Source organism: Dreissena polymorpha, chromosome 2 (assembly GCF_020536995.1).
Source record: "Dreissena polymorpha isolate Duluth1 chromosome 2, UMN_Dpol_1.0, whole genome shotgun sequence".
In the NCBI taxonomy this organism is placed as follows: domain Eukaryota; kingdom Metazoa; phylum Mollusca; class Bivalvia; order Myida; family Dreissenidae; genus Dreissena; species Dreissena polymorpha.
Genome location: NC_068356.1, coordinates 88,470,712 through 88,493,237, shown reverse-complemented (window position 1 = coordinate 88,493,237; position 22,526 = coordinate 88,470,712). Strand labels below are relative to the sequence as shown.

Sequence of the window (22,526 nt, the reverse complement as noted above, 5' to 3'; positions counted from 1 at the left end):
ATGAATAATTGTGATAAAGCAACACAGAATGTGTACAGAAAGGGATTTAAACCAATTTAATACTAAAGCGAAGAAATCGCATTTTTGAAATGCAAGAAGACAATCTAACCCGTTTTGCAATAAATTTATTGCAAAACGGGTTTATTGCAAAACGGGTTGCTATAAAAAAATATAAAATTTCAATAAGACACCGCAACCCGTTTTGTTATAAAGTTATTGCATATCTGTCCGTGATTTATTTGTGATTTACCCGTGATTTAATAGTTGTGATGATAGCTTGATCATCTCATCTCAGTCATAATTAAAATTTGAATCTTATCTGTTTATATCACGATGTTTACTTGGTGCGTTTCTTTATTTTTATTGTATTTTATTTTTTGTTAGCGCTGCAATTATATTATAGCAATAGTGATTTAGATTGTGATTTACATGCGAGTTATTGATGACATTTAATATTGTTTCATTTAAAATAAATTGATCTGAATGTAAAAAACTAAAATATGGCAATTTAGCATTCTCGACATGTAAGGACACTCAACACTTCAAATCTCCGCCAGATTAATGTTTATATGGATATTGGGAACGGAACAAATATGCACCTGCTTAACATACCTAAAACGTAAATCCATCGTCCAGCAAGAATTGTGTTTTGCCAATAACTTAAGGTGTCGGCTCTTGAGAATTGACGCACGGTAGCGCCAGGAACGGACAAGTCACTAGAGCAGAGAACAGCGCCATTGTTTTCTTATTTATATACTAGTATAGCATTTCAAGAAATTAATACTAGACTGCATATTGAGTAATTCATTCGTGTTAAAATATATGTATTTCAGAAGCAAAGTTAAGGAGCTGTATAAGTGACATTTATAGTCCAATTATAGTTAAAATTTCACCATAAATTTTAACTGTTTACTATTTAAAAGTAGATACAATTGCTTTATTGATTTATTTCTTTAAGTTATAATATTTAAATCGAATGGCTCCCTACAATAACTCACGTGGAATAAGCTCATTGGTTTTCCCCGGTGTCGTATAAAAGTAGATCACTACCCCCATAACAAGGAGCGAAAATTGTAAACCAAAACCCATCCTCAATATAGGATTAAAACAATATTCCTTTAAAGTTTGATGTATTAATGGACCTGTACCAATGTGCAAATGCTAAACAAGTAATATTAATCTTTCTTATATTTATTTTGACGGTATACAATGTAATGCTTAAAGAAAACATCGTCGGTAGCCACAATATTGTACGGACAATACATTTCAGGCAACAGTCACGTGATCGTCGTTCATTGGCCGATTTCTGTTCTTTTACTTCGTGACTATCTTTTAAATGGGCCTTTTCACATATTTTGGCATACAATAAAGTTTGTCATTAAATGTTTTGTATTGGTAATTGTAAACATTGGATCTAAAAAGCTCCAGTAAAAAAAACAAGAATAAAAGTAAAGAAAAAAAAGAACTCTCAACTGGGCTCGTATCAATGACCCCTGGTGTAAAAGTCTATCGCTTAGACCACTCGGCCATCCGTGCTCATACAATGTATTGTGATGTATTTTATACTTTATATAAGCAATCCTCGTAGTATCCCAAAATATTAAAACATTAACAGAACTCTCCAAAGTATTCAATCGTTTCGCGTTGCAACGCTTTATAATTTTCACGTTTTTAAAGATGCATATAGTGGATATTTTAGAGCATGGTAACTGTTCACTATAACTGTTTCCAAACAAATATCATTCAACGAAAATGTGCACATCTGAAACATTTTTATTTTAATTTATTATTGTACCAAAATGTGAAAAAGGCCCCTATAACGACTGAAAGTTCCAAGCGATTGTGTTTGTGTGCCCTAGTACCACCAAAGGCTTCTGCAAGAGTTATAAATCGTCTAAACTTAGTTTGAATTTGACGATTTCATATTTCAAGTTTGAGTAATGGCATTCAGCACTTGAGGCGTTACACGACTTTCACATTAGGATGGTGTACGAACAAGGACACTGGGAAAGCCAGTGACACGACCGCGTGGTAACATGCCACACATTCATTTCATTCGCTTACAATTGTCGATGTCATATCAGTTATGAAGCGTCCGTTTCGTGCACGCATCACGCGTCCGACAAAGAAATCAACATTTCAAAATTGCTTAAATACTTCAAACCAACTGTCAGCGGTGTCGGCCTGTCTTAATTTCGCGAAATTCATTTGTTAACAATCGGAATGTTTTTTTAATTAACGTATTTTTATGTTAAGAACTAGGTTTTTTAAGTAATCAGAATATTTTACTCTATTCATATAATCATAATGATATTTTCTTTCGTAGAAAACGGTGGCAGCGGATTTCTTTCGTGTTTTGTTCTCATTTCACAGAAAGGTGCAAGTCTTTGTTTCATTTCAACAATCGGGTAATGTGATACATCTGCTTGCTTTATAACTTGAATTTTGATGATATTATTGTAAGGTTTACTAACAATTAAATCTTTAACGGTTGAATCATCGTAAATGAAACATGTCTTGACTTATATTTTTTTACCGTTCAATAGCTGCGACAGCTTTTTTTAATTAATAACTGTGTTATGAAACCAATGCTGTTTTTTTGCAATAAGTTTTTCTGTAAATATTTATGCTTATATTCAATTCTGCGTTAATTTTTTTTTTTATTTAACATACGAGTGTCTTTGGGGCGTGCTTTATTCTTATCTTAAAAATCGGTTTGTGCGGGTTTGGCTTTCCTGTTTTGAAAATAACGGACTAAGTACATGCATGTAGAAATATTGTGATAAGATTTGTTACAGCTGGCCCCAGGATCTTTAAATGTTAATGACAAACTGAATTTTAAAAGAAATTGATCCGAATGTATCAAACTGAAATATGGCAAGCTAGGAATCTCGACATGTAAGGACACTCGCCACTCCAAATCGCCGACAGATTAATGTGTATATGGATTTTGGGAAAGGAACAAATGTGCTCCTGCTTAACATACCTAAGTCGTCAATCTATCGTCTAGCAAGAATTGTGTTTTGCCAGTAGCTTAAGGTGTCGGCTCTTGAGAACTGACGCACGGTAGCGCCAGGAACAGACAATTCACTATAGCAGAGAACAGCGCGTTTGTACCATTATGCATTTACGTTTGAGCTCTTTAAAACTACGGTTGCTATGCAAATTGCTCCATTTAAGCAGTATTTGGCCTCAATATACTGACCTTTTTATGGCATTATTTTATACTTTCAACAGTAGCATCATTAGTTACACTGTAAGTAACTGATCATGTATGGGATATACACCCCATTATGTTCATACCACACGAAACCGACTACTCGAGTACTCGGGGTGTATGGAAATTACTCGGGGGGTATGGAAAATACACCATGGGCATGTGACCGCTCTAAGCCTGAATCGGATTATGTCATTTTGTAGGGAGTGAGATATAAATAGTTATTACGCACATATATGACGAAATGCCTACACTCCATTAGTTGATTTCCATTTGCTCAAATGTGTTTATGATTCCTTAACAAACGTTTTTTTAAGGATGTCTTTAACACTTACGGCGAGATTAAAATGGCTAACGCCAAATTGAAAACGCAAGTTATGAATTAAGTAACTCTTCAGGAATGATTGGTCTAATTAAAGTGCATATTTTGTCCGGCCCAGATATTTTTGTTCATGATGGGTTTAAAAAAACAACATTGGCACGAGTGATCATCATATCAAGACAACATGAGGATTTGCAACAACCATGTCGCTCGCTAAAAGCTCATTGTTACAGTGGAGGCTCGAAGTGTTTGATTATTCCTTATATGTTAATAGAAAAGATACATGTGTTTGTCCAGCCAAAACTGTGTTGTGCATGATTGGATTTTAAAATCAAACAAATGGAAACAAATGCAAAGTGCAAAGACCATGTTGTTTTATTTCAGTTCATTGTCACAGTATACATATGGCGTCTGTGCATGTTCCCTTGATCACAAATACCTCAACGGCACATCACGTGATTTCGGAAAACTTTGATAGAAATAATAATATTATCTGGACATGCAACGTGAAACAACCATGTCGGTCCATTCAAGGTCACGGTCACAGTGGACCCATGAAGTTTGTGCATAATCCTTATATAAGGTATTAGTTGTTGTAAATTTTTATGCGACTTTAAATTTTATTTAATTATAATGCATGTTTCATCATTTCATTCCGAAATTAGGTAATCTTTTGGGGGAAAAACACAATTTTTACTGCAACTATAAACATAGGTGACAAATTTATAACATACTGATAATGTTATAATTCACATACCCAATAATCTATTGTTAAATGTAATTACCATTAGCTGATACAATTGGGTAAGATTGTTTGTAGTAAGTGTTAGGAATTGCTTTCCATGGGAAAAGGACAAAGCACAATTCGATTGTTATGAAAACATAACAAGCGATCTTAGATTAATAGAAAATTTTGAAGCATAACTGTGTTCCGTTTCAACCTAAATCAGATGATCGAAACATAAAATTCAAAGTTTTCGAAGTTTAAGCGTTGTTTGTCGTTTAGTTTTGTAAGCGACATTTTTTACTTTTTTAGAATTGTTGGTGTATTATATAAATAAACCTTGTGTATGCGACGTAAAATTGGTTTTATAAACAACAATGGTTTACATTTGCTAAATAAAAAACTTCATTGATCAACACTGATTGGTCAATAATAAAACATATTGCAACATAAACATAAGACTGCCACTGATCTTAGTTTTTGCCAGCAATGTATCACAACTTCACAGCAAGTTAGAACTCTGGAAAACAAGAGTTTTCACCAAGGTCATCACGCACCCATCGCTGCTCCGACGCCCATACCAGCGTCCAATTGTGGTTGATGTGGTCTGAGTTGTACCCGAGTGTGGCGTTCCTGACGGAGCTTGTGTTGTGCCAGATTGTGGCGGGCCTGACACAACAGTTGATGCCTCGGATGAAGATTGTGTACCGCCCGATTTTGGCGTGCCCACTGGGGTCTTTGTTGATTGTGTTAATTGCGATGACAACGTTAAAAGGTCAGATGTAGACACATATGGAGGGGTCGTGGATGACGAAGAAGTTAAAGTTGTTGACTTCGATGCGGTTATTGATTTGGACGTTGTTGTTGCCTAAATCAAATATAGTACATATGTTATTATTCTATTCTGCATACATTATTTCCGCAAATTTGCAGTAAATATTAAGCATATTGTTTTTCGATTCTTTTGGTACTTACGTGTTCCATTACTGTAAATCTGAGAATGTCATATTGTCCAGACTGGAAAGATGTTGAACCCATCACAACAGGCTTGGCGTTGATAGTAACAGTGCTGCAAACAGTTATAAAACTATGATGATGTTTGGTGCATAGTTTGAATATGTGTAAACCTAAAAGTGTATACTGGATTGATAGGACAAAACTTTAAGCAATACTGGCTCATTTTAGTATTTTATGTGATGTCATATGTGTTCTTCGTTTAAACATGCATCTTTTGCTGTTTGGTGCAAGTATATAATTTAGCTAACAAGTTTGAAGTAGACAATATACTTTGCTAAATCACAATATTGACGGTAGTATACAAAACATACAAACCACCTAAACCCGTTAGTTTTAGCTCAACTTTTCACTGAAAACCCGAGCTATACTACTCACCCATGGCATGATCAAATTTCTCGTGTAAAAACATATTTTAAGCTTTAAGTGTTTACATATATTATAATTATACATCTTCTGCAACATAAAATAAGTCTTTGCGGTCATTACGTCAGTGCAATGACAGAAACTGTACTTTAAATATAAGGAAGATACCCGCCATCAATTGGCAGGACAAAACTCCAGACACGGGTATTGGCTAAGGCAGTTCTCCCCAGCATCGTTACCATTCTAATGCGGTCCCAACTTCGCTGGGTAGGGCACGTAGCTCGTTTGTCTGAAAAAGGGCTGTCCAATAGACTTTTCTATTGCGATATGCAACATGGCCAGTGATCCCACGGTGGGCAAAATAAACGCTTTAATGGCACTCTCAAAGCCTCACTGGAAGCGTTTACAATCAACCCAGACACTTGGGAACTATCCGCAATGGACCGCACAACCTGGCGCTCGTCCATCTACAAAGGCACCAATACGTAAGAAGCGAACAGAACAACTGCCGCAGGGAAGAATAGCAAAGCCCGAAAAGCCCATGCTTCCAACCCTGCTGTAGACGTCCCAATGATTCCATGTCCCATTTGTACAATAACATTTCGTTCCAAGTTCGGCCTCAGCAGCCATCTGCGCACACACAGACGAATAAAGTCCTATCAACCTTTGGTCAAGTCGACGGATGAACAACACATTAAGCGGATGATTCATTTAATTCATTGTCTTCGGTGAAATCTTGTTATTCGAGTTGCTCATTTATTTTAAAAAAACATAGGCAACACGAACAATCTCAGTTGGTGCTTTCCACATGGAATCGTACAATCAAATTATTGCGTGTTATTTTAGATGCATATAGATCATGTAAAGGTACTTACGTTGTTAAACCACCTTCTGGTCCGCCTTTTTATGGTAAAATGTCCGGTCTCGTTCAAACCAGCCTTTATATTAAAGCTGTGAATTTTCGGCTCCAAAGCAAAGTTCTGGTCGTCTTCAATTCTTACGTCGATATGCTGGTCAACGGCACCAGCGTTCTGTTCCGTGAATGGAATGTCTATCGTTTCGTTGGCCCATAAAGTCAGTCCTGATAATAATTTATTATTTTGAGCGAAATGTTTAGTTCTTAAGGTAGTGCACCTCTAATGGGCACATATCCAAATATAATCTAATTAATTATTTTCTTAATCAGCATCATTTCACTGAACTAAATGCAAATTTGTAGGTAGGCTTTCCATGCTTTTTAAAAAAATATACCGATTTTTTCAAAACCACCCCCACGCTCGGCTTTTGTCCAATTTATTTTTACCCCTGGGGTATATAAAAGTTCCATAATTCATTCAAATTTCCAAATATGGGCATGCAGTTGGTGTGTACAGATGCTGTAAAGGTGTTTGAAGTTTAAACAAGATGAAATAAGTATTCTTTTACAGACATTTATTTTTTACAAATTTTTATCTATGGAAGAGCACCATGAAATGTAAGTGATTTCAGCCAAGTAAAAATTGGGTCGGTTAAAAACAAAGTGTCATAAAATTCAAAATAGTATCATTTAAGTCATATTTTAAACTTAGTTTTTATAGAAACACTATATACAGCAAAAATACCAAGAACTAGACAGATTTACCGTTTACTTTTTGAAATAAAAATAAAAATGCAACATGCATGGTTCGTATTTTCAACAGTAAATCACCCAATTTCGCCGTAACGTTGTTTTAATTTTAATAATTGAAAAATGTGCATAAAAATTGCAACATATTTCACAATAAATATAGCTTATATGCCATATTAAATCAAATTACGTTAGAAAATAAATAAAACGCGTCGCAAAAAAGTATACGTCGTCGGCAGGATTCGAACCTGCGCGGGAATATCCCAAAAGATTTCTAGTCTATCGCCTTAACCACTAGGCTACGGCACCTAATAGTAGGCTCTTCAACCTTCGAAGAAATCGCGGGAAATCATTAGAGGTGCACTACCTAAATACAAAATACGTGTATGAAGTGATTTACACAATAAAAAAGGCTTTAACATTCGTGATATCCGTAAAAAGGGTCATGAAGAAGCATAAAAACGCATTTTTTTCTTTTATGCTTGTATGTAAGTTACATAAACAATACTGGCATGCATATACATATATCCGTGGTCAACAAATTCATTTGGCGGATAATCATAAACAAATATTTATGATAAACAGGCTTGTAAAGAAATTTCCACCTGTAAGCGGATGTATGAACAATCGTAATGTCACGGGTGTAATAAGATTTGGGTCCAGTCTTCGAAATGTATGTGTTGGATATGAATTGTCATTTCCGTGTACTGAAACCATAAACGGCTGAAATAATAAGAATTGACCAAGTATTACTTTTGAAATATATATATTAAACGTGATGCAATCTTAAAAGTACGATTCAATAAAATAAAATCAATAAAATAAAGTCATTACTCTAATCATTTACTAGTGCATATGCGAACGGACAACATGTCGAACAGCTATTCTATTTATTTTATTTAACTTTATATATATTACTAATACTTAATTTTAAAGCTTAAATTTCAATTTTGAAATGTAAACACGCAAAGTAATACGACCTGTATTAAGTTTATGTTTCTGGTTCAACGTATAAAGAATAAGATAAAATTATTTATATAAACTAATATTATGTTTAGTACCTCATCGGGAATGGTAATATTGGCGGTGAAAATAGATTTCCTCTTTTTCCGCCAACATTTGGCAACAGTCCAAACGCTTTAGGCCTTATGCTGTCTCTAGTCATTAGTAGACCTGCTTGGACCTTGAAAACCTTTGCGTATTCAGGTACATCAACAACCATTTTGTACGTTGCCCCTGTTAAAAAGTTCGATCGTCTTCTTTACTGTCCTATACAATTGTGGTATATTAGTATTACAATCGTTCTACATTGAAACACATTATCGCATGACCTGTATTGAATTGAGTGTTGGAAAAAATGCCTTCATCCATTAATTTTAATTTATTAAGGAAAACCAGTTTAGCGAAGCATAAACTTACGTAATTTTGGTAAATGAGACAATTGTTTGCAATACGTGAATCCCAATGGCAGATGGTGTAGTGTGGTAGAATATTGCAATCTCCATCGTGAAGAGAAAGTCTTACCGGAGTTTGGTATTCCGTTTATTTCATATTCCCCGTCACCCCCCGGCCCAGGCTCTACAAATGTGTGAGTGAAATCCACCGGACTTGAAGCCTGAATTGCGACGTCCCAAATGTTGCCGTTCATTTTCATAATTTTCCAAATACCGTAATCGGATGCCTACGAACAAACAAAGTTAATGAATGTTCCCATTCATACCCAAAATGTTGGCTTGTTTTCATTATTTAATTGAGCTAAATTATTATAACATGATCTTGTACCTGTGTAATGTTGATTTCTAGAAGAGATACAACCGATCCTGCGGCCGGAGAGCCGATAACTGTGGGCCTTGAAGAAGATGGCACACCTCAAACACAATTTTTGCATTTGTGCGGTGATCTAATTCCTGGTGTTTTATAAAACAATATTCCGACTTGTACTATATTTAATGTATGTCAGATAACGAGAGCCTTACAGTCATGCCATTTTACATGTGATCTCATTTTTTGAACATACATAATTATGTACAAGATAGTAAGAGCTAGACCTATGTTGGACAATATGATGAAAAAAGCAAATGTTTTTTATTTCTTACCTGATGGCATCTGTGCAATGACAACAGGTTGTGCCCTCTCCACATGAACTCGTATGATCAACTGCGTTATGGTATCATCAACAAAAACCATGAAAGTTGACCCTGGTGCACCGTTGTAGGAAAGCCGCATTAAATCCACTCGAGTTGTTTGTAAGGTTTGCTGAAATAAAACTTCATATAAAAATTCAGATTGTAGACAAAACGTTTCGAACATATCTGTTATTAAATTATGTGTGAAGACTGCGCCATACTTTGCATTTAAGCAATGCAATTTATTATTTGCCCCATGGTTTTATGTAACAAAATGTAGAAAAAGAAAACTCTTACTACAACGTCGCAATCATAAAACTGTCAATTATGCAACGTTGGACAACATTTCAAGATATCTGTTCTGATAAAGCAGCTTATGACCTTAATGATAACCATATGTGATATTCAACCATTATTATATTCCACTTTGTCATAATTTTCACCTGTCTTAGCTCGCCAATAATAACTTGGCACTGACCTTTACGTATGAATATATTAAAGTAAGCTTAAAATGAATAAATGTGTAAGTTTTTATCCTAGAATGGATTTTTATTTGATCGTAACTATTATGGTCTCGTAAAACTCAAGAACAGAACAGAATGCAAATAAAGAAAACAATCCATGTGTTAAAGTTATGTCCTTTGAGTTTACGAGTTCCTGTTCATGTCGGGCTATAAAAGACTATTAAAAAAAGACGACTGCTCTTACAGTGATGATGTTGACAGCGCTCCCGATGTTGTACTTGTCTGTGGTAATCATGGATCCTCCTGATACATTGGCGAGCAGTTGGTAGAAGTTGATGGATGATTGACGCCGGTATCGTCCGCCTGCGAGGAGTGAAAGAGGTAAATATGCATGACAACAGTTGCGTTAATCTGTTACGATAGGCAACACTCGTCTTTGGTCGCAGACGTGCACCATCTTCGAGAAATTAGCACGGTTAACAATAAATTGTTAGCTGACATGTTTAGAAGTTCATTTACCGCTCTAACATATATATTTAATACCTGCGAAGTTGTTGTTGTTTATTTTATGTGTTTGCTAAAACATAACGCTGATACGTTTCCTGTTCTAATGACTCGTCCAAATAGGGTAAGAAGTACAGATATGGTAAAATATCATAAACATTAGTTAAGATGTCGCACCCAAGTCTATGTAGAGAAACTGTTGTAAAGGTATGCATTCTTCAATCTTTGGTACAAGTTCATGGACAATCATTAGCTATGTAAACGTTCAATATTCTCTTTTGCAGGCCACCAGTGTGGATAATTTAAACCTAACATTAACGTTTTTTACCACTGTCCGCCAATATCGTCACATGATTAAACAATATTCGTGTCATATAAACTGTCATAAAGTGTTAAGTTTGTTATGTCATTACTGAATGCTTTCTAAAATGTCTTTACTCATTGCTTTACAGTGTCTTTACTTAGAATTCCATCATACGCAACCGTTATGTCGTTTGAATACCGGTTATGACCTTGCCTGGTGTAACCGATAGTTGTATGACGTCAACCCTGATGGCGCTTACTCGGAGGGAGGCAAGCGCGAGGTCTGTGTCCGCAGTTGTTTCCGCTTCATGTTCGTCCACGACCAACAGCAAGTGTGCGTTTTGTTCGCTGATGTATGCCACTTAGGGTACAAATAAAAAGGGGTTATCAGCCCATTGGCTTTTGTCTTGCCTTAATAAGACTTCATTTTGAATATATTTTGAGATGAGATAACGCAGATTTTAAAACGTAGTGTCTACGGAGTGTTTACACCACCGTACTACTCTCACCTGGGTAACACTAGTTCCTGTCCGTGCAACTGCAAGTTTATATCAGCCATTGCAATACAGTTTACTCGTGTACCGTTCCATTAGTACTCACTTCACCATTTTCGAAATACCGATCTTAGTTTTTAATAATTAACTGAATTCATGTTAATGTAAAAACGTCTTCTTTATGTGGTTATCTACATGTATGTATAAAATGTATCATTTGATTTATTTCTGTGACTTTCAACAACATATTAAACAAGATGCCACACTGTATTTCTACATATTTCAGCCGTCATCAAATTGATATGCATAAAGTCATTGTGTCAGTCGCAAAACATATTTTATGTTCGATTTGATTAAAAATATTTTCGCGCTGCCCAGAAAAAAGTGACGATCTATCAGTCTAAATCACATGTTGTGACGAAATCATTGCATTTCGAGGGCGGTATAACAGTCAATCCGCTTATTCGAACCCGTATCTCTACTGTTCAGATAGCGCAGTAGTTTTTACACGCGCTTCTCACCTATGCGATCCGGGTTCAATCCCAGTTCCCGGTTGCATATGCGTTTGGTTGATGGTCACAATACCGGGTAGGAGAGCTTTCTCTGGGTCTCCCCCAACAACACAAGACCACACAATGTTTTTTTTTAAATATTTCAGTAAAAAATGGCTGGCAATTGCACAAAACTCGTCCCAACTTTCGTGAGTAAAATAGTTAATAAGGATGGAGTGCTGGAACACTCTCCGGGTCATCAAATAATGCTGCCTCGGGTGCGGAAGGACCTCATAAACTTCGAAATATGCATACACGAACCTACCATCCAGAAGGTCTTGAGCGATGGTGACATTGTTGGAGTGATGTACCGGCTCATGTGGAAGGTGGTGCACGGCCTCGGCATCCCGCACAATGCTTATCGGGTGACATGAAATACATGTCAGGTTTATTTAATTTTTTAATTCATGTGCGTTAAGTGTAGTCGCAGATTAGTTTCCAGCTCGAACAGGCTAACGAGGGCGACAATTTCCGCTTATACTTGATTTTCTTTTTGAACCTTTAAACTAAAAACTCCATAGATCGGAAATGGTTGTCCCTCATTAACCTATGCGGACTGCCCATAGTTATCTGGGACAACATGTAAAGCTCATGCATTAACCCTAGTTTTACTGACTGCGGCTCATTTAAGTCCGAGTCAACGAGTCCGGTATCTCCTGTACGTGCAGTACGTATATAGAGCCGGATATCCGGTATTCATCAAAGCGATCACCCGAGGCTGAAATGTACACAGTAGGAACTTGGTTATGATTGTAACAACCTGCTCATAGAACATTTTTATTGAGCAGAAAGCTCACGGTGCAGCGACCATTTAAAGTACAAATTCAATCTAATATGCAGCATTTGATTACATCACCGCAAAAATATAATGGCATGGTCTTATCTCGTCTTGTTTTGTTTTCGTTGTTATACATTGGTGCATTATCTGTACCTCATACCTTATGCACACACACATATATATATATATATACGGAGCGTAACATTATATTTGAACTTTTTTCAGCATATAAATAGAACTTATCACTAAAATAGAGACTATCTACTGCCTATTCAGTGCAACCTCTTTATTTAATATAACATTGAACCCTGTTAATTTTACTGATCTGATTTGATTCAATAATTGATTAAAAACTGAAATAAAACTTATCTTACAAAATGTTTTACGTTGCTCATCCTTCTAAACAAAATACATAAAAAAGGAAATAAACAAATTTGCGGGAAATGCTATATAATATTATGCGACTGATTATTCGTATAAAAGAACAATTCTATGATATCGTGAATAATTGCATGGAACAGTTTTTCAGATTTGAAATTTCCATGATGGGTAAACGATAAATAACTCTCAAACGCTACTCGATTTGTCTTTTACCAACAAAAGTAAGACTTCTGAAAACCCTTGTTTGAGGTAAGCAATTCGCACTGACGTTCTTTCAGTCGCATTAGAGTATTAAAATTAACAAATACTTGACGCTTTATTTTTAATAAAACTTATTTAGATTTATTAAAAGATTTCCACAAACTAGAGAACAATTTTAATTACGATAATTACGAACACGAAGATATAAATCGATTTCTCTTAAATGTGTTAAACACAGCAAAATATCTGTAGCGATCATGAATTATAAGAAAAGCAACATGAAAAACAAACAACCAAAGCAAACAAATGTGTAAATTAAAAACATATTTTTATAAATGGTATACATCTTTTTTGTTATAAATGATATGCACAAAGTACATTGAAATTGTTTATATATAAAAACATAAATGCCATGTTTTTCCGCAATAATTATAGTTTCTGGTATGAAAAACGGTATTCAAGAAAACACTTATTGAATATGAAAGAAAGAACAAGACATTAAAAGGGAACCTGTAGTAACAATATCAAGTTATATCAACCTAGCAGTAGTAATTGAAATTGTTTTCTTATTTATATACTAGTAAAGTTATTCAAAAAATTAAAACTAAACTGCATATTGTATTTTTATTTGAGTTAAAATAGTTGAATATAGATATTTCAGTAGCTAAGTTTAGAAAATTGTATTATTGACATGTATAGTCCTTTTATATTAAAAGTTTAACCATTAATGTTTACTGTTTACTATTTAAAAGAAGATTGTTTTTTAAGTTTTTTTCCTTAAGTTATATTTTTTAAGTAGAATGACTCCCTACGATTACTCACGTGGAATAAGCTCCTGGGTTTTCCCCGATGTCGCATAAAAGAAGATCACTACCCCCATAACAAGGAGCGAAAATTTTAAATCAAAACCCATCCTTCAAATAGGATTGAAACAATATTCCTTTAAAGTTTTATGTATCAATACAACTGTAACAATGTGCAAATGCTATACAAGTTATATTAATCTGTCTAACATTTGACGGTATACAACGCTATTCTTAAAGAAGACATCGTCGGTTGACACATTATTGTATTTTCAGGACATTAAGTTTCAAGCAATAGGCACGTGATCGTCATTTATTGGCCGACTTCTGTTCGTTTACATCGTGACTATCTTGTAACGACTGAAAGTGCCAAGCGAGTGTTTGTGTGCCGTAGTACCACCAGAGGCGTCTATAAGAGTTATAAATCAATCGTCTAAACATAATTTGGATTTGACAATTTCATTTTTCAAGTTTGAGTAATGGCATGCAGCACTTGAGGCGTTACATTACTTTCACATTAAGATGTGTGTTCGAACAAGGACACCGAGAAAGCCAGTTACACGACCGCGTGATTGCATGCCAAACATTCATCTCATTCGCTTGCAATCGTCGATGTCATATCAGTTTAAGGCGGCAGTTTTCCGACAAAGAAATCAACCAATTAAAATTGCCTAAATATTTCAAACCAAATGTGAGCGGTGTCAGCCTGTCTTCATTACGCAAGACTCATTTGTAAACAGTCTGAATGATATATATTTTTTAATTTACGTATTTTTATGTTTAAGAATGAGGGATTTTACTATTTCTTTCGTGTTATGTTTTCATGTCGCAGAAAGGTGCAAGTCTTTGTGTCAGTGCAACCATCAGGTAATCGAAAACATCTGCTCTTGCTTTATAATTTGAATTACGATGATATTATTGAAGAGTTCACTTACAATTAAACCTTTAACGATTGAATCATCGTAAATTAAAAATTTCTTTACATATATTGTGTAACCATTTCATGTCTGTGACAGATTAAAAAAACAACAACTGTATTATGAAACCAATACTTGTTTTTTTTTGCAATTGGTTTCTTTGTAAATATTTATGCTTAAATTCAATACTGCGTTTGGGAATTATTTTTATTTAGTATACTAGTGTCTTTGGGGCGTGTTTTATTCTTATTATACAAATCGGTTCGTAAGGTTTTGGCTTTCTTGTTACGAAAATAACGGAATTAGTTACATGCATGTAGAAATATTTTTACACATGTATAAGATTTGCTGTAAAAACAGCTTAAGGGGTGTTGCTGCAGTTTTGGTGATTTTTTTCCATCTAATAACTTTTGCTCAAAATTTTTATTCAAGTACTACATACAAATACTAAATGAAAAATGCAATAAAAACATAGGGTCACCGGCTTTGTTTGGATTTTATTCACCATTATATAATATGTACTTTTTCATTAAAACTGAAAAATCTGTAATTGCATAATAATGATTAAAAACCTATGAAATTGGAAACATGTAGAGGTTATATAAGCTAATATATATCATATACCATTTAAGTAAACCACAAACAACCAAAAAAATGGAGAACACAAGTTAAATTTTGAGAAATTTAATTTTTAAACTTTTTATGTCGACCAAAAAACGTCATTTTTTTACTATTTTTACCACAAAAATGGAATTTAAAAAAGTTCTATCTTATAACTTTTTGCGAAACTTCTCAAATATGTTCATCTATGTATTGTTATCATGAAACAAAAATAAAAAAGGGGGGTCACCGCACTTTTAACAGAGATTTTTTGTTTTAACTATCCCTACCGTCTACGTCAAATTTTATAAAAATACATCAATTAGGCAAAACCCAAGTACCGGTACATAGATTGTAAGAAATATGCATAAACATTAGAAATTGTTTTGAATCTTAACTGGGATCACAACAGCTTACCAAAAGACATAAATAAAAAACAATATTTAATCACAAACATAATACCATACAGTATCAAACTCGACCTTAATCATTAATAACTTACATGCACTTGTTCACAGATTTTGGCTTGTTTTGAAGTTTGTGATTAAATGCTTTAAATTGATAAATTTAAACGACATGACTAAAAAGCTCCAGTATAAAACAAGAATGAAATTAAAGAAATAAAAAAGAAGTAAAAAAAGTTAACCCCACCTTGGATCGAACCACTGACAATTGAATTATAAACCAATTCGGTCATTTCTGGTGATACTGATAACAAAATTATTGAGTTGTGATAATAGCACCATCGGTGTTGCTATAAATATATTCTCCGTTAAATAAACTGCCGCAACACCCCTTAACACAGGATCGTTAAATCTTAATGACCAACTGAATTTTAATATACATTGATTTGAATATAAAAAACTGAAAAAAGGGCAAGTTATGATTCTCTACATTTAAGGACACTCGACACTCCAAATCTCCGACAGATTAATGTTTATATGGATAATGGGAACGGAACAACAATGTACCTGCTTAACATACCTAAATTGTTATTTTATCGACTAGCAAGAATTGTGTTTTGCCAGTTTGTTTACACGGCTCTTGAGAACTGACGCGTGGTAGCACCAGGAACGGACAAGTCACTTGAGCAGAGGACAACGCTTTTGTGTACCTCTATGCATTTAAGTTTAAGCTCTCCCAAACTACGGTTGGTATGCAATGTAGCCTACTCCATTTAAGCAGTACTTTGCTTCAATATACGGGCATTGTTATGGCTTTATTTTATAATTGGACAGTAGTATAAATAGTTATTACGCACATATGACGTAATGCCTAAACGCCATTAGTTGATTTCCAATTCCCCAAATGTGTAACTGATTCTTTAACAAACTTTTCAGGATGCCTTTAACACTAACGGTGTTATTAAAATGTCTAACGCCAAGTTGAAAAGGCAAGTTATTAATTAAGTAACTCTTCAGGATTGATTGATCTAATGAAAGTGCATATTGTGTCTGGCCCATATATTTGTGTTCATGATTGGTGTTTAAAAAAACATTGGCATAAGTGACCATCATATCAAGAAAACGTGAGGTGTGCAGCAACCATGTCGCTTGCTAAAAGATCAATGTCACAGTGGCGACTTGAAGCGTTTGAATAATCCTTATATGAATATAGAAAAGATGAATGTTTGTGTCCTGCCAAAAACAATGTTGTGCATGACGGGTTTTCAAAATAAATGGAAACAAATTATCATCATATCAAGACGACGTATTTTGTGAAAAGACCATGTTGTTTGATTTCCGGTCATTGTCACAGTAGACATTAAGAGTCTGTGCATATTCCTTTGATCACCAGTGCCTCAACGGTACGTTATGGGATTTAGAAATACTTTTAGAGAAATTATCTTGATATCTGGACGATGATGTCACGTGAAACATCCATACCAGTCCCTTCAAGGTCACGGTAAATGGACGCATTAGGTTTGTGCATAATCCTTATTAGATATCAGTTATTGTAGATTTTCATGCGACTGTACATAACGAAAATGATAATACAGTACAATTTTGTGCTGACTTTAAATACGTAATTCTGAAACATAAATATACTTAAAATTAAAAAAAATATCACACTTACTGTTTACAAATGAGTCTTGTTATAGAAAAAAAAACGGGTATAATACATGCTTATTAAGTGTCCTCCCTGATTGGCCTATGGATATCCGCACCGGCACACCAGGGATGACACTTTCTCTCGACCGTTTATCACTGACGCCATCTCTGTTTTTAGATGCCATACTCAACGAGCAAATGATGGCGCTAAGGACCGAACGTTTATAAATTCCGAAAGAGATGGAGTCAATAAGAAAGATGTGGCGCTTAGAACAGAAGTGGGCGCCAATGCACATTTAAAGCTATGATCAACTATACACTTTAAGGCATAGTATATTGTAAGTTTCATGTTACCAATGATCAACAAAAGACAATTGATACATGTTGATCGGCATGTTGTTCATTTGAACTTATTACAGTCAATACAAATCGACTTTGTTTATAACATTAGCATGCTGACAAAACAAATCGACACCGATGACATTTAGTCTGAAATATTTAGCAAATTTAAAAGGGTGACTTCTTTTTCTCCAAACTAATGCTTCATAACTGATAAATCGTCAATTGTTATCGAATGAAATTAATTCCGGCATTTTATCACGTGGTCGCGTTGTTGGCTGGCTCGTTGTTATTTGTCCGCACAGCCGTATATCTTAATGGGAACGCTGTACAACGCCTCAAGTGATCTACTCGACTGCTAATGTCTTGTAAATTGCGTGCATCATTGAACGCCATTACTGGAACATTAGTTATCATATCGTCTGATCCAAACCATGTTTATTCGATTTATAACTCTTGAAAAAGCAACTGGAGGTACTACCAGCGCATAAACATATACTTGGCACTTTCAGTCGTTTAAAGATAGACATTATGTACGGGAACAAAAGTTGGCCAATAAACGATGATCACGTGACGTTTGCCTAAAAGGGAATGTCCTTAAAATAAAATATAGTGGCTATCGGCGATTGCTTCTTTAAGAATAACGTAGCATAGCATCAAATATAAGACGCATTAATAATACTGTGAAGCATTTGTATATTGTTACCGTTCTTTTCATGCATTAAACTTAAACTGAATATTGTTTCAAAGCTCTTTAGAGGATGAATTATGGACTCAAATTTCCCCTCCTTATTATTGGGGAAGTGATCTACTTTTATACGACCCCGGGCCAAACCCAGGAACATGTTTCACGTGAGTACCCGTAATTTACCGAGTTATATGACCACGATGTTTCCCCACTAATTAGAGAAATAAATAAATAAACATTTTTTATTCAAAAAAAACAGTAAACTATTAGACTTAAGTGTTTTTAACTTAAAGGTGCTTTCAACAAATTGTATACTTAAACGAATGAAACCCAGAAACTCAATATTTATATTTCATGACAGATCGCAGTGAAACTTTCTTTTAATTCTTTCAAACCAATTCGACCCAATTTGTTAATGTGTGATGATTTTAGTGCAAAAAAGTTTTTTTAACATGTCAAATTGCAATAAGACAATAACATTATTGCAGTTCTTCACCTAAGGCCGAAATTGATTGAAATTATTTTCTATACACATTTTGTATTGTTCTTTCACATTTCCTCACGGAATTGATATTCTTCAATTTCTTTTTTCTCTCGAAACTTACACTTCTGTTAAATTTAAAAAAGAAAATCCAAAATACGACACTTTCTTTTCGCCGTTCAAATCATTTTGAATCAATTAGTATATATGTGAGGTTTTTTATTGGAAGTTGGGGTTATTTTAGACAAAAATCAAATTAAAAAACTATACTTTAAGACGTTTTAAAAAAAACTATTGCATTTCTGAATTATCTCTTTATAAGTACGAAATGGAATTTAATTACTTTCTATGCACATTCTGTGTTGTTTTATCGTAATAAATCTCGAAATTCATCACCTTTCATCGCTTTAAGTTTTTTTTGTCGAAACTTATATTTTATTTCTCTGTTTCGCAATACTATTATTTCAAAACGACATTTGATACTTTCTTTTTAACGTCTCCAGTCCATTTCAATTAATGTAATACATGTGTTATGATTTTCGCAAAATATGTTTACTCTAAAACTTCCCAAACCACTTTGCATTACAATTATTGAAGCACGGGTTTCTTGCGAAACGGTTTTTTACAGAGCATGCCACAAACATTTGCTTTCAGTGACCAAAACAAATATTGGGACGAACTTTTGGAAAGTTACATATTTTTGTATCTCATGAACCCTATAATAAGTCTAAGCGTATGTCGTCAATAAAAAGGAGTATTGTACACATTTGAAGAAAATCACCATAGATTTACGGACGACAGATGACACGTGATTCGCCCATATTCCGCACATACGTTAATACACGTTAAGACTGATAACTTTTACAGTCCATCTACACCGAAAGAATATCAATACATGCAAAAATCATATGTACGATCAAATTGGCTTGGTGCAAATGAATACGAGAGAAATTATTGTGTACCGTGCCTAGATAAAAAAAATACACAAACGGTTTATAATTTACCACTGTATCGATCATAACCAATTTCTTTTTGTGTGCAATTCAGCCACGGGTGAGCACCTTGATGACTACCGGATATCCGGCACCATATACGTACTGCACGTGCATGAGGTTCCCTACTCGTTGACTGATCTGCTTCTAGAACACATACAAACATACAGTCACGTGATAGTAAAATTCGCGGGTAGGTTGCAGCAAGGTACTATGGGAAGTAATGTGTATCAGATTCTTTATCTTTAACTAAAAGAACAGCCGACTATCGTGATGCATTATATGTTATGAGCGTCAACAATACTATTCAGTAAAGACGGCTGATGAATGTCTAAACTTAAAGCTGCTAAAACCTTATTACCACGTTATAATAATGATTTCATTTCTTAAAACATTAAACAACCGATTAATGTGATCAAAACCTAAATAACTTAAGTTAAATGTGTAGTATTTTTGAAAAACATACATGATCCTTCAGAGAAACTCAACATTTAAAATACAATGTAGTAAGTAAAATATAAATTAAATGAGCCTCGTTCTCGGAAACAGGGCTATGTGCATGTGCGTAAAGTATCGTTCCAGTGTAGCATGTGCAGTCCGCACAGGCTAATCAGGGACGACACCGTCCGCATTGACTGTGTTTTCGTTCAGAAGAGACTTCCTTAACAACGAAACATTCCATAAAGTCGGTAAGTATCGTCCCTGGTAAGCCTTTACGGACTGCGCATGATTATCTGAGATGACACATGCATTAAGCCCAGTTTTCCAAGAACGAAGCTAAAATAAACTTGCTATGTATTTCAGGGAACCCGATAAGCCTCGCGCGGAATACAGAAGCCTTTCACCACCTTCTACACGAGTCGGTACATCACTCCAACAATGTCAGCATCGCTCAGGACCTTCTGAACGGTGGGTTGTTTATAGCCTATTTATTTAAGCTCGACTGCATCGAGAGCTTATGGCTTATTAAAAACGGTATCGAGTCCGTTTACCAGTTGGTAGAGCCAGTTCTTGGTGTTTTGGGGGAGATCTCAAGAACGCTCCCACGGTGTGGATCAAACCAGTGGCAGCCCGGTCGCTAGGCGGACACCATATCCACTACTCAACGTAGACCTCTTTGAATGGTGGGTTCGAATCCGCGGATTGCATGCCAAAACGCCCTCTCAATGCAAAGGTTTCGCCACAACATGTAGAATAAGACTGATAGGCCGCCTACTGTGGAATGTTGTGAACACTTGCAGATTTCTGTGGTATGTTGTTGTAACTTGCAGACTATTGCAGTATGTTGTTGAAACTTGCAGGCTACTCTGGTATGTTGTTGTAACTTTCTTACTACTGTTGTATATTATTGAAACTTGCAGACTACGGTAGTTCGTTGTTGAATCTCATAGAGGTTTAAAATCCAAATATGAGCTGTGCTGTGGGAATTTTTTTTATCAATTTCTTAAACACTTTACATATGTATGTGCATATACAAGAAAATAGAATATGTTACAGTTTAGTTCGTTTTTTAACATTTGTTTCGATATTTACCTCTGTGTTTGGTCTTAACAACAGAATACAATTTATGAACGATGAAAATTTAAATTTCTGTTTGTGTTACAGACAATTTGTTCCTACTTCTGCGAGCTTGGCTAAGAGCATGTGGGTTGAGTATCGTCCCTGATTAGCATGTGCATTATGCACAGGCTAATAAGAGATGGCACTTTCCGATTGTATTGCCTTTTTTGTTTAAAGGATTTCTCCCCTAAACACAAATCCAGTAAAGGTGGAAAAAGCCGTCCCTCATTAGCCTGTCTGGACTGCACAGGCCAATCTGGGATGGTTCTTTATGCATGTTCATTAAGCCCAGTTTTCTCACAAGAAGGCTCATTTTTTTCAGCAAAGGTCCTGTCAGCGCTTGGCCTTGACCTGAGCAACAAGTCTGAGACGTACAGTGACGTGTCCATTAAACCCATCTTCATGTTGAACAACTTCATCTATATCCTCAAGTCATTAAATAGGTATGTAATGAGATTAAGACAGAATCTTTGTTGAAAATTAAAACTGGAGACTTTCTGATATTTGTACCCCTCGTAAACGATGTTTGTTGGTGTAAACTGGAATCACCCATTCGGGCAGTCAGTCAGTTGGTCTGTCTCTCCGCACATGTGTTCTTTGTGTTGTTAACTTGTCTCTCAGTTTTCTGCCTAAAGATGAAAATTTATAATATATATGTTGTTTGTACTTCGTTAAAGTGCAATATGTACTCTTTGTGCTTGCCCCAATATTCTTTGCAGAGTTACATGCCTTGTACTTAGGCTAGTGATTCAATAAATTATTTTGAAGTGTTATATATGTGTGTGTGATAATTGACCACTCGCCAGCTGTCAATCAAACTCACGTCATAATCAATCAGATTTCGTTTATTGCGGCCACATGGTCCGACAAACAAAGATGTCGGTGTAATGGAATAAGCGTTTTATGAAAACACAACTTATTGGGCGGAGCGATCGCGTATTTGGCGACTGGTAAATTGTGAAGTACATGTGGGAAAATTTTGCGATACATATTACTAATACTTAACTTTTGCATCTGAAATAAGCCATGGCGGGGTTATTTGTC

At 35.1% G+C, this 22,526-nt stretch overlaps 2 protein-coding genes across 12 annotated transcripts in view; one reads left to right on the top strand and one right to left on the bottom strand.

Moving 5' to 3' along the window:
• The window catches only part of LOC127867975 (exocyst complex component 7-like), a 166,145-nt gene that overhangs the window by 141,110 nt on the left and 2,509 nt on the right, over positions 1-22,526 (top strand). For 5 of the 10 annotated variants that reach the window (XR_008043833.1, XR_008043832.1, XM_052409520.1 and 2 more), the window contains one exon: positions 21,805-21,925. The exons of the other annotated variants lie outside the window; for them this stretch is intronic. Coding sequence is in view for 3 of the 5 variants with exons in the window: in XM_052409520.1 (XP_052265480.1) it covers positions 21,805-21,925 (121 nt within the window). In the remaining 2 variants the exon portion in view is untranslated. The remainder of the gene's footprint in view (positions 1-21,804; positions 21,926-22,526) is intronic. 10 annotated transcript variants of the gene reach the window in all.
• Positions 3,892-22,526, bottom strand: part of LOC127867980 (uncharacterized) — a 35,539-nt gene continuing 16,904 nt past the window's right edge. The window contains exons 1-12 of one of the 2 annotated variants that reach the window (XM_052409529.1): positions 13,874-14,167; positions 11,953-12,409; positions 10,846-11,007; positions 10,084-10,202; positions 9,346-9,505; positions 9,032-9,117; positions 8,774-8,930; positions 8,311-8,485; positions 7,855-7,972; positions 6,519-6,724; positions 5,239-5,332; positions 3,892-5,131 (exon numbers count right to left, since the gene is read on the bottom strand). In XM_052409529.1, the coding sequence (XP_052265489.1) occupies positions 7,885-7,972; positions 8,311-8,485; positions 8,774-8,930; positions 9,032-9,117; positions 9,346-9,505; positions 10,084-10,202; positions 10,846-11,007; positions 11,953-12,037 (1,032 nt within the window). In that variant the 5' untranslated portion in view covers positions 12,038-12,409; positions 13,874-14,167 and the 3' untranslated portion in view covers positions 3,892-5,131; positions 5,239-5,332; positions 6,519-6,724; positions 7,855-7,884. Of the gene's footprint in view, positions 5,132-5,238; positions 5,333-6,518; positions 6,725-7,854; positions 7,973-8,310; positions 8,486-8,773; positions 8,931-9,031; positions 9,118-9,345; positions 9,506-10,083; positions 10,203-10,845; positions 11,008-11,952; positions 12,410-13,873; positions 14,168-22,526 lie in introns of those variants that run through there. The other variant, XM_052409528.1, reaches the window with a different exon arrangement.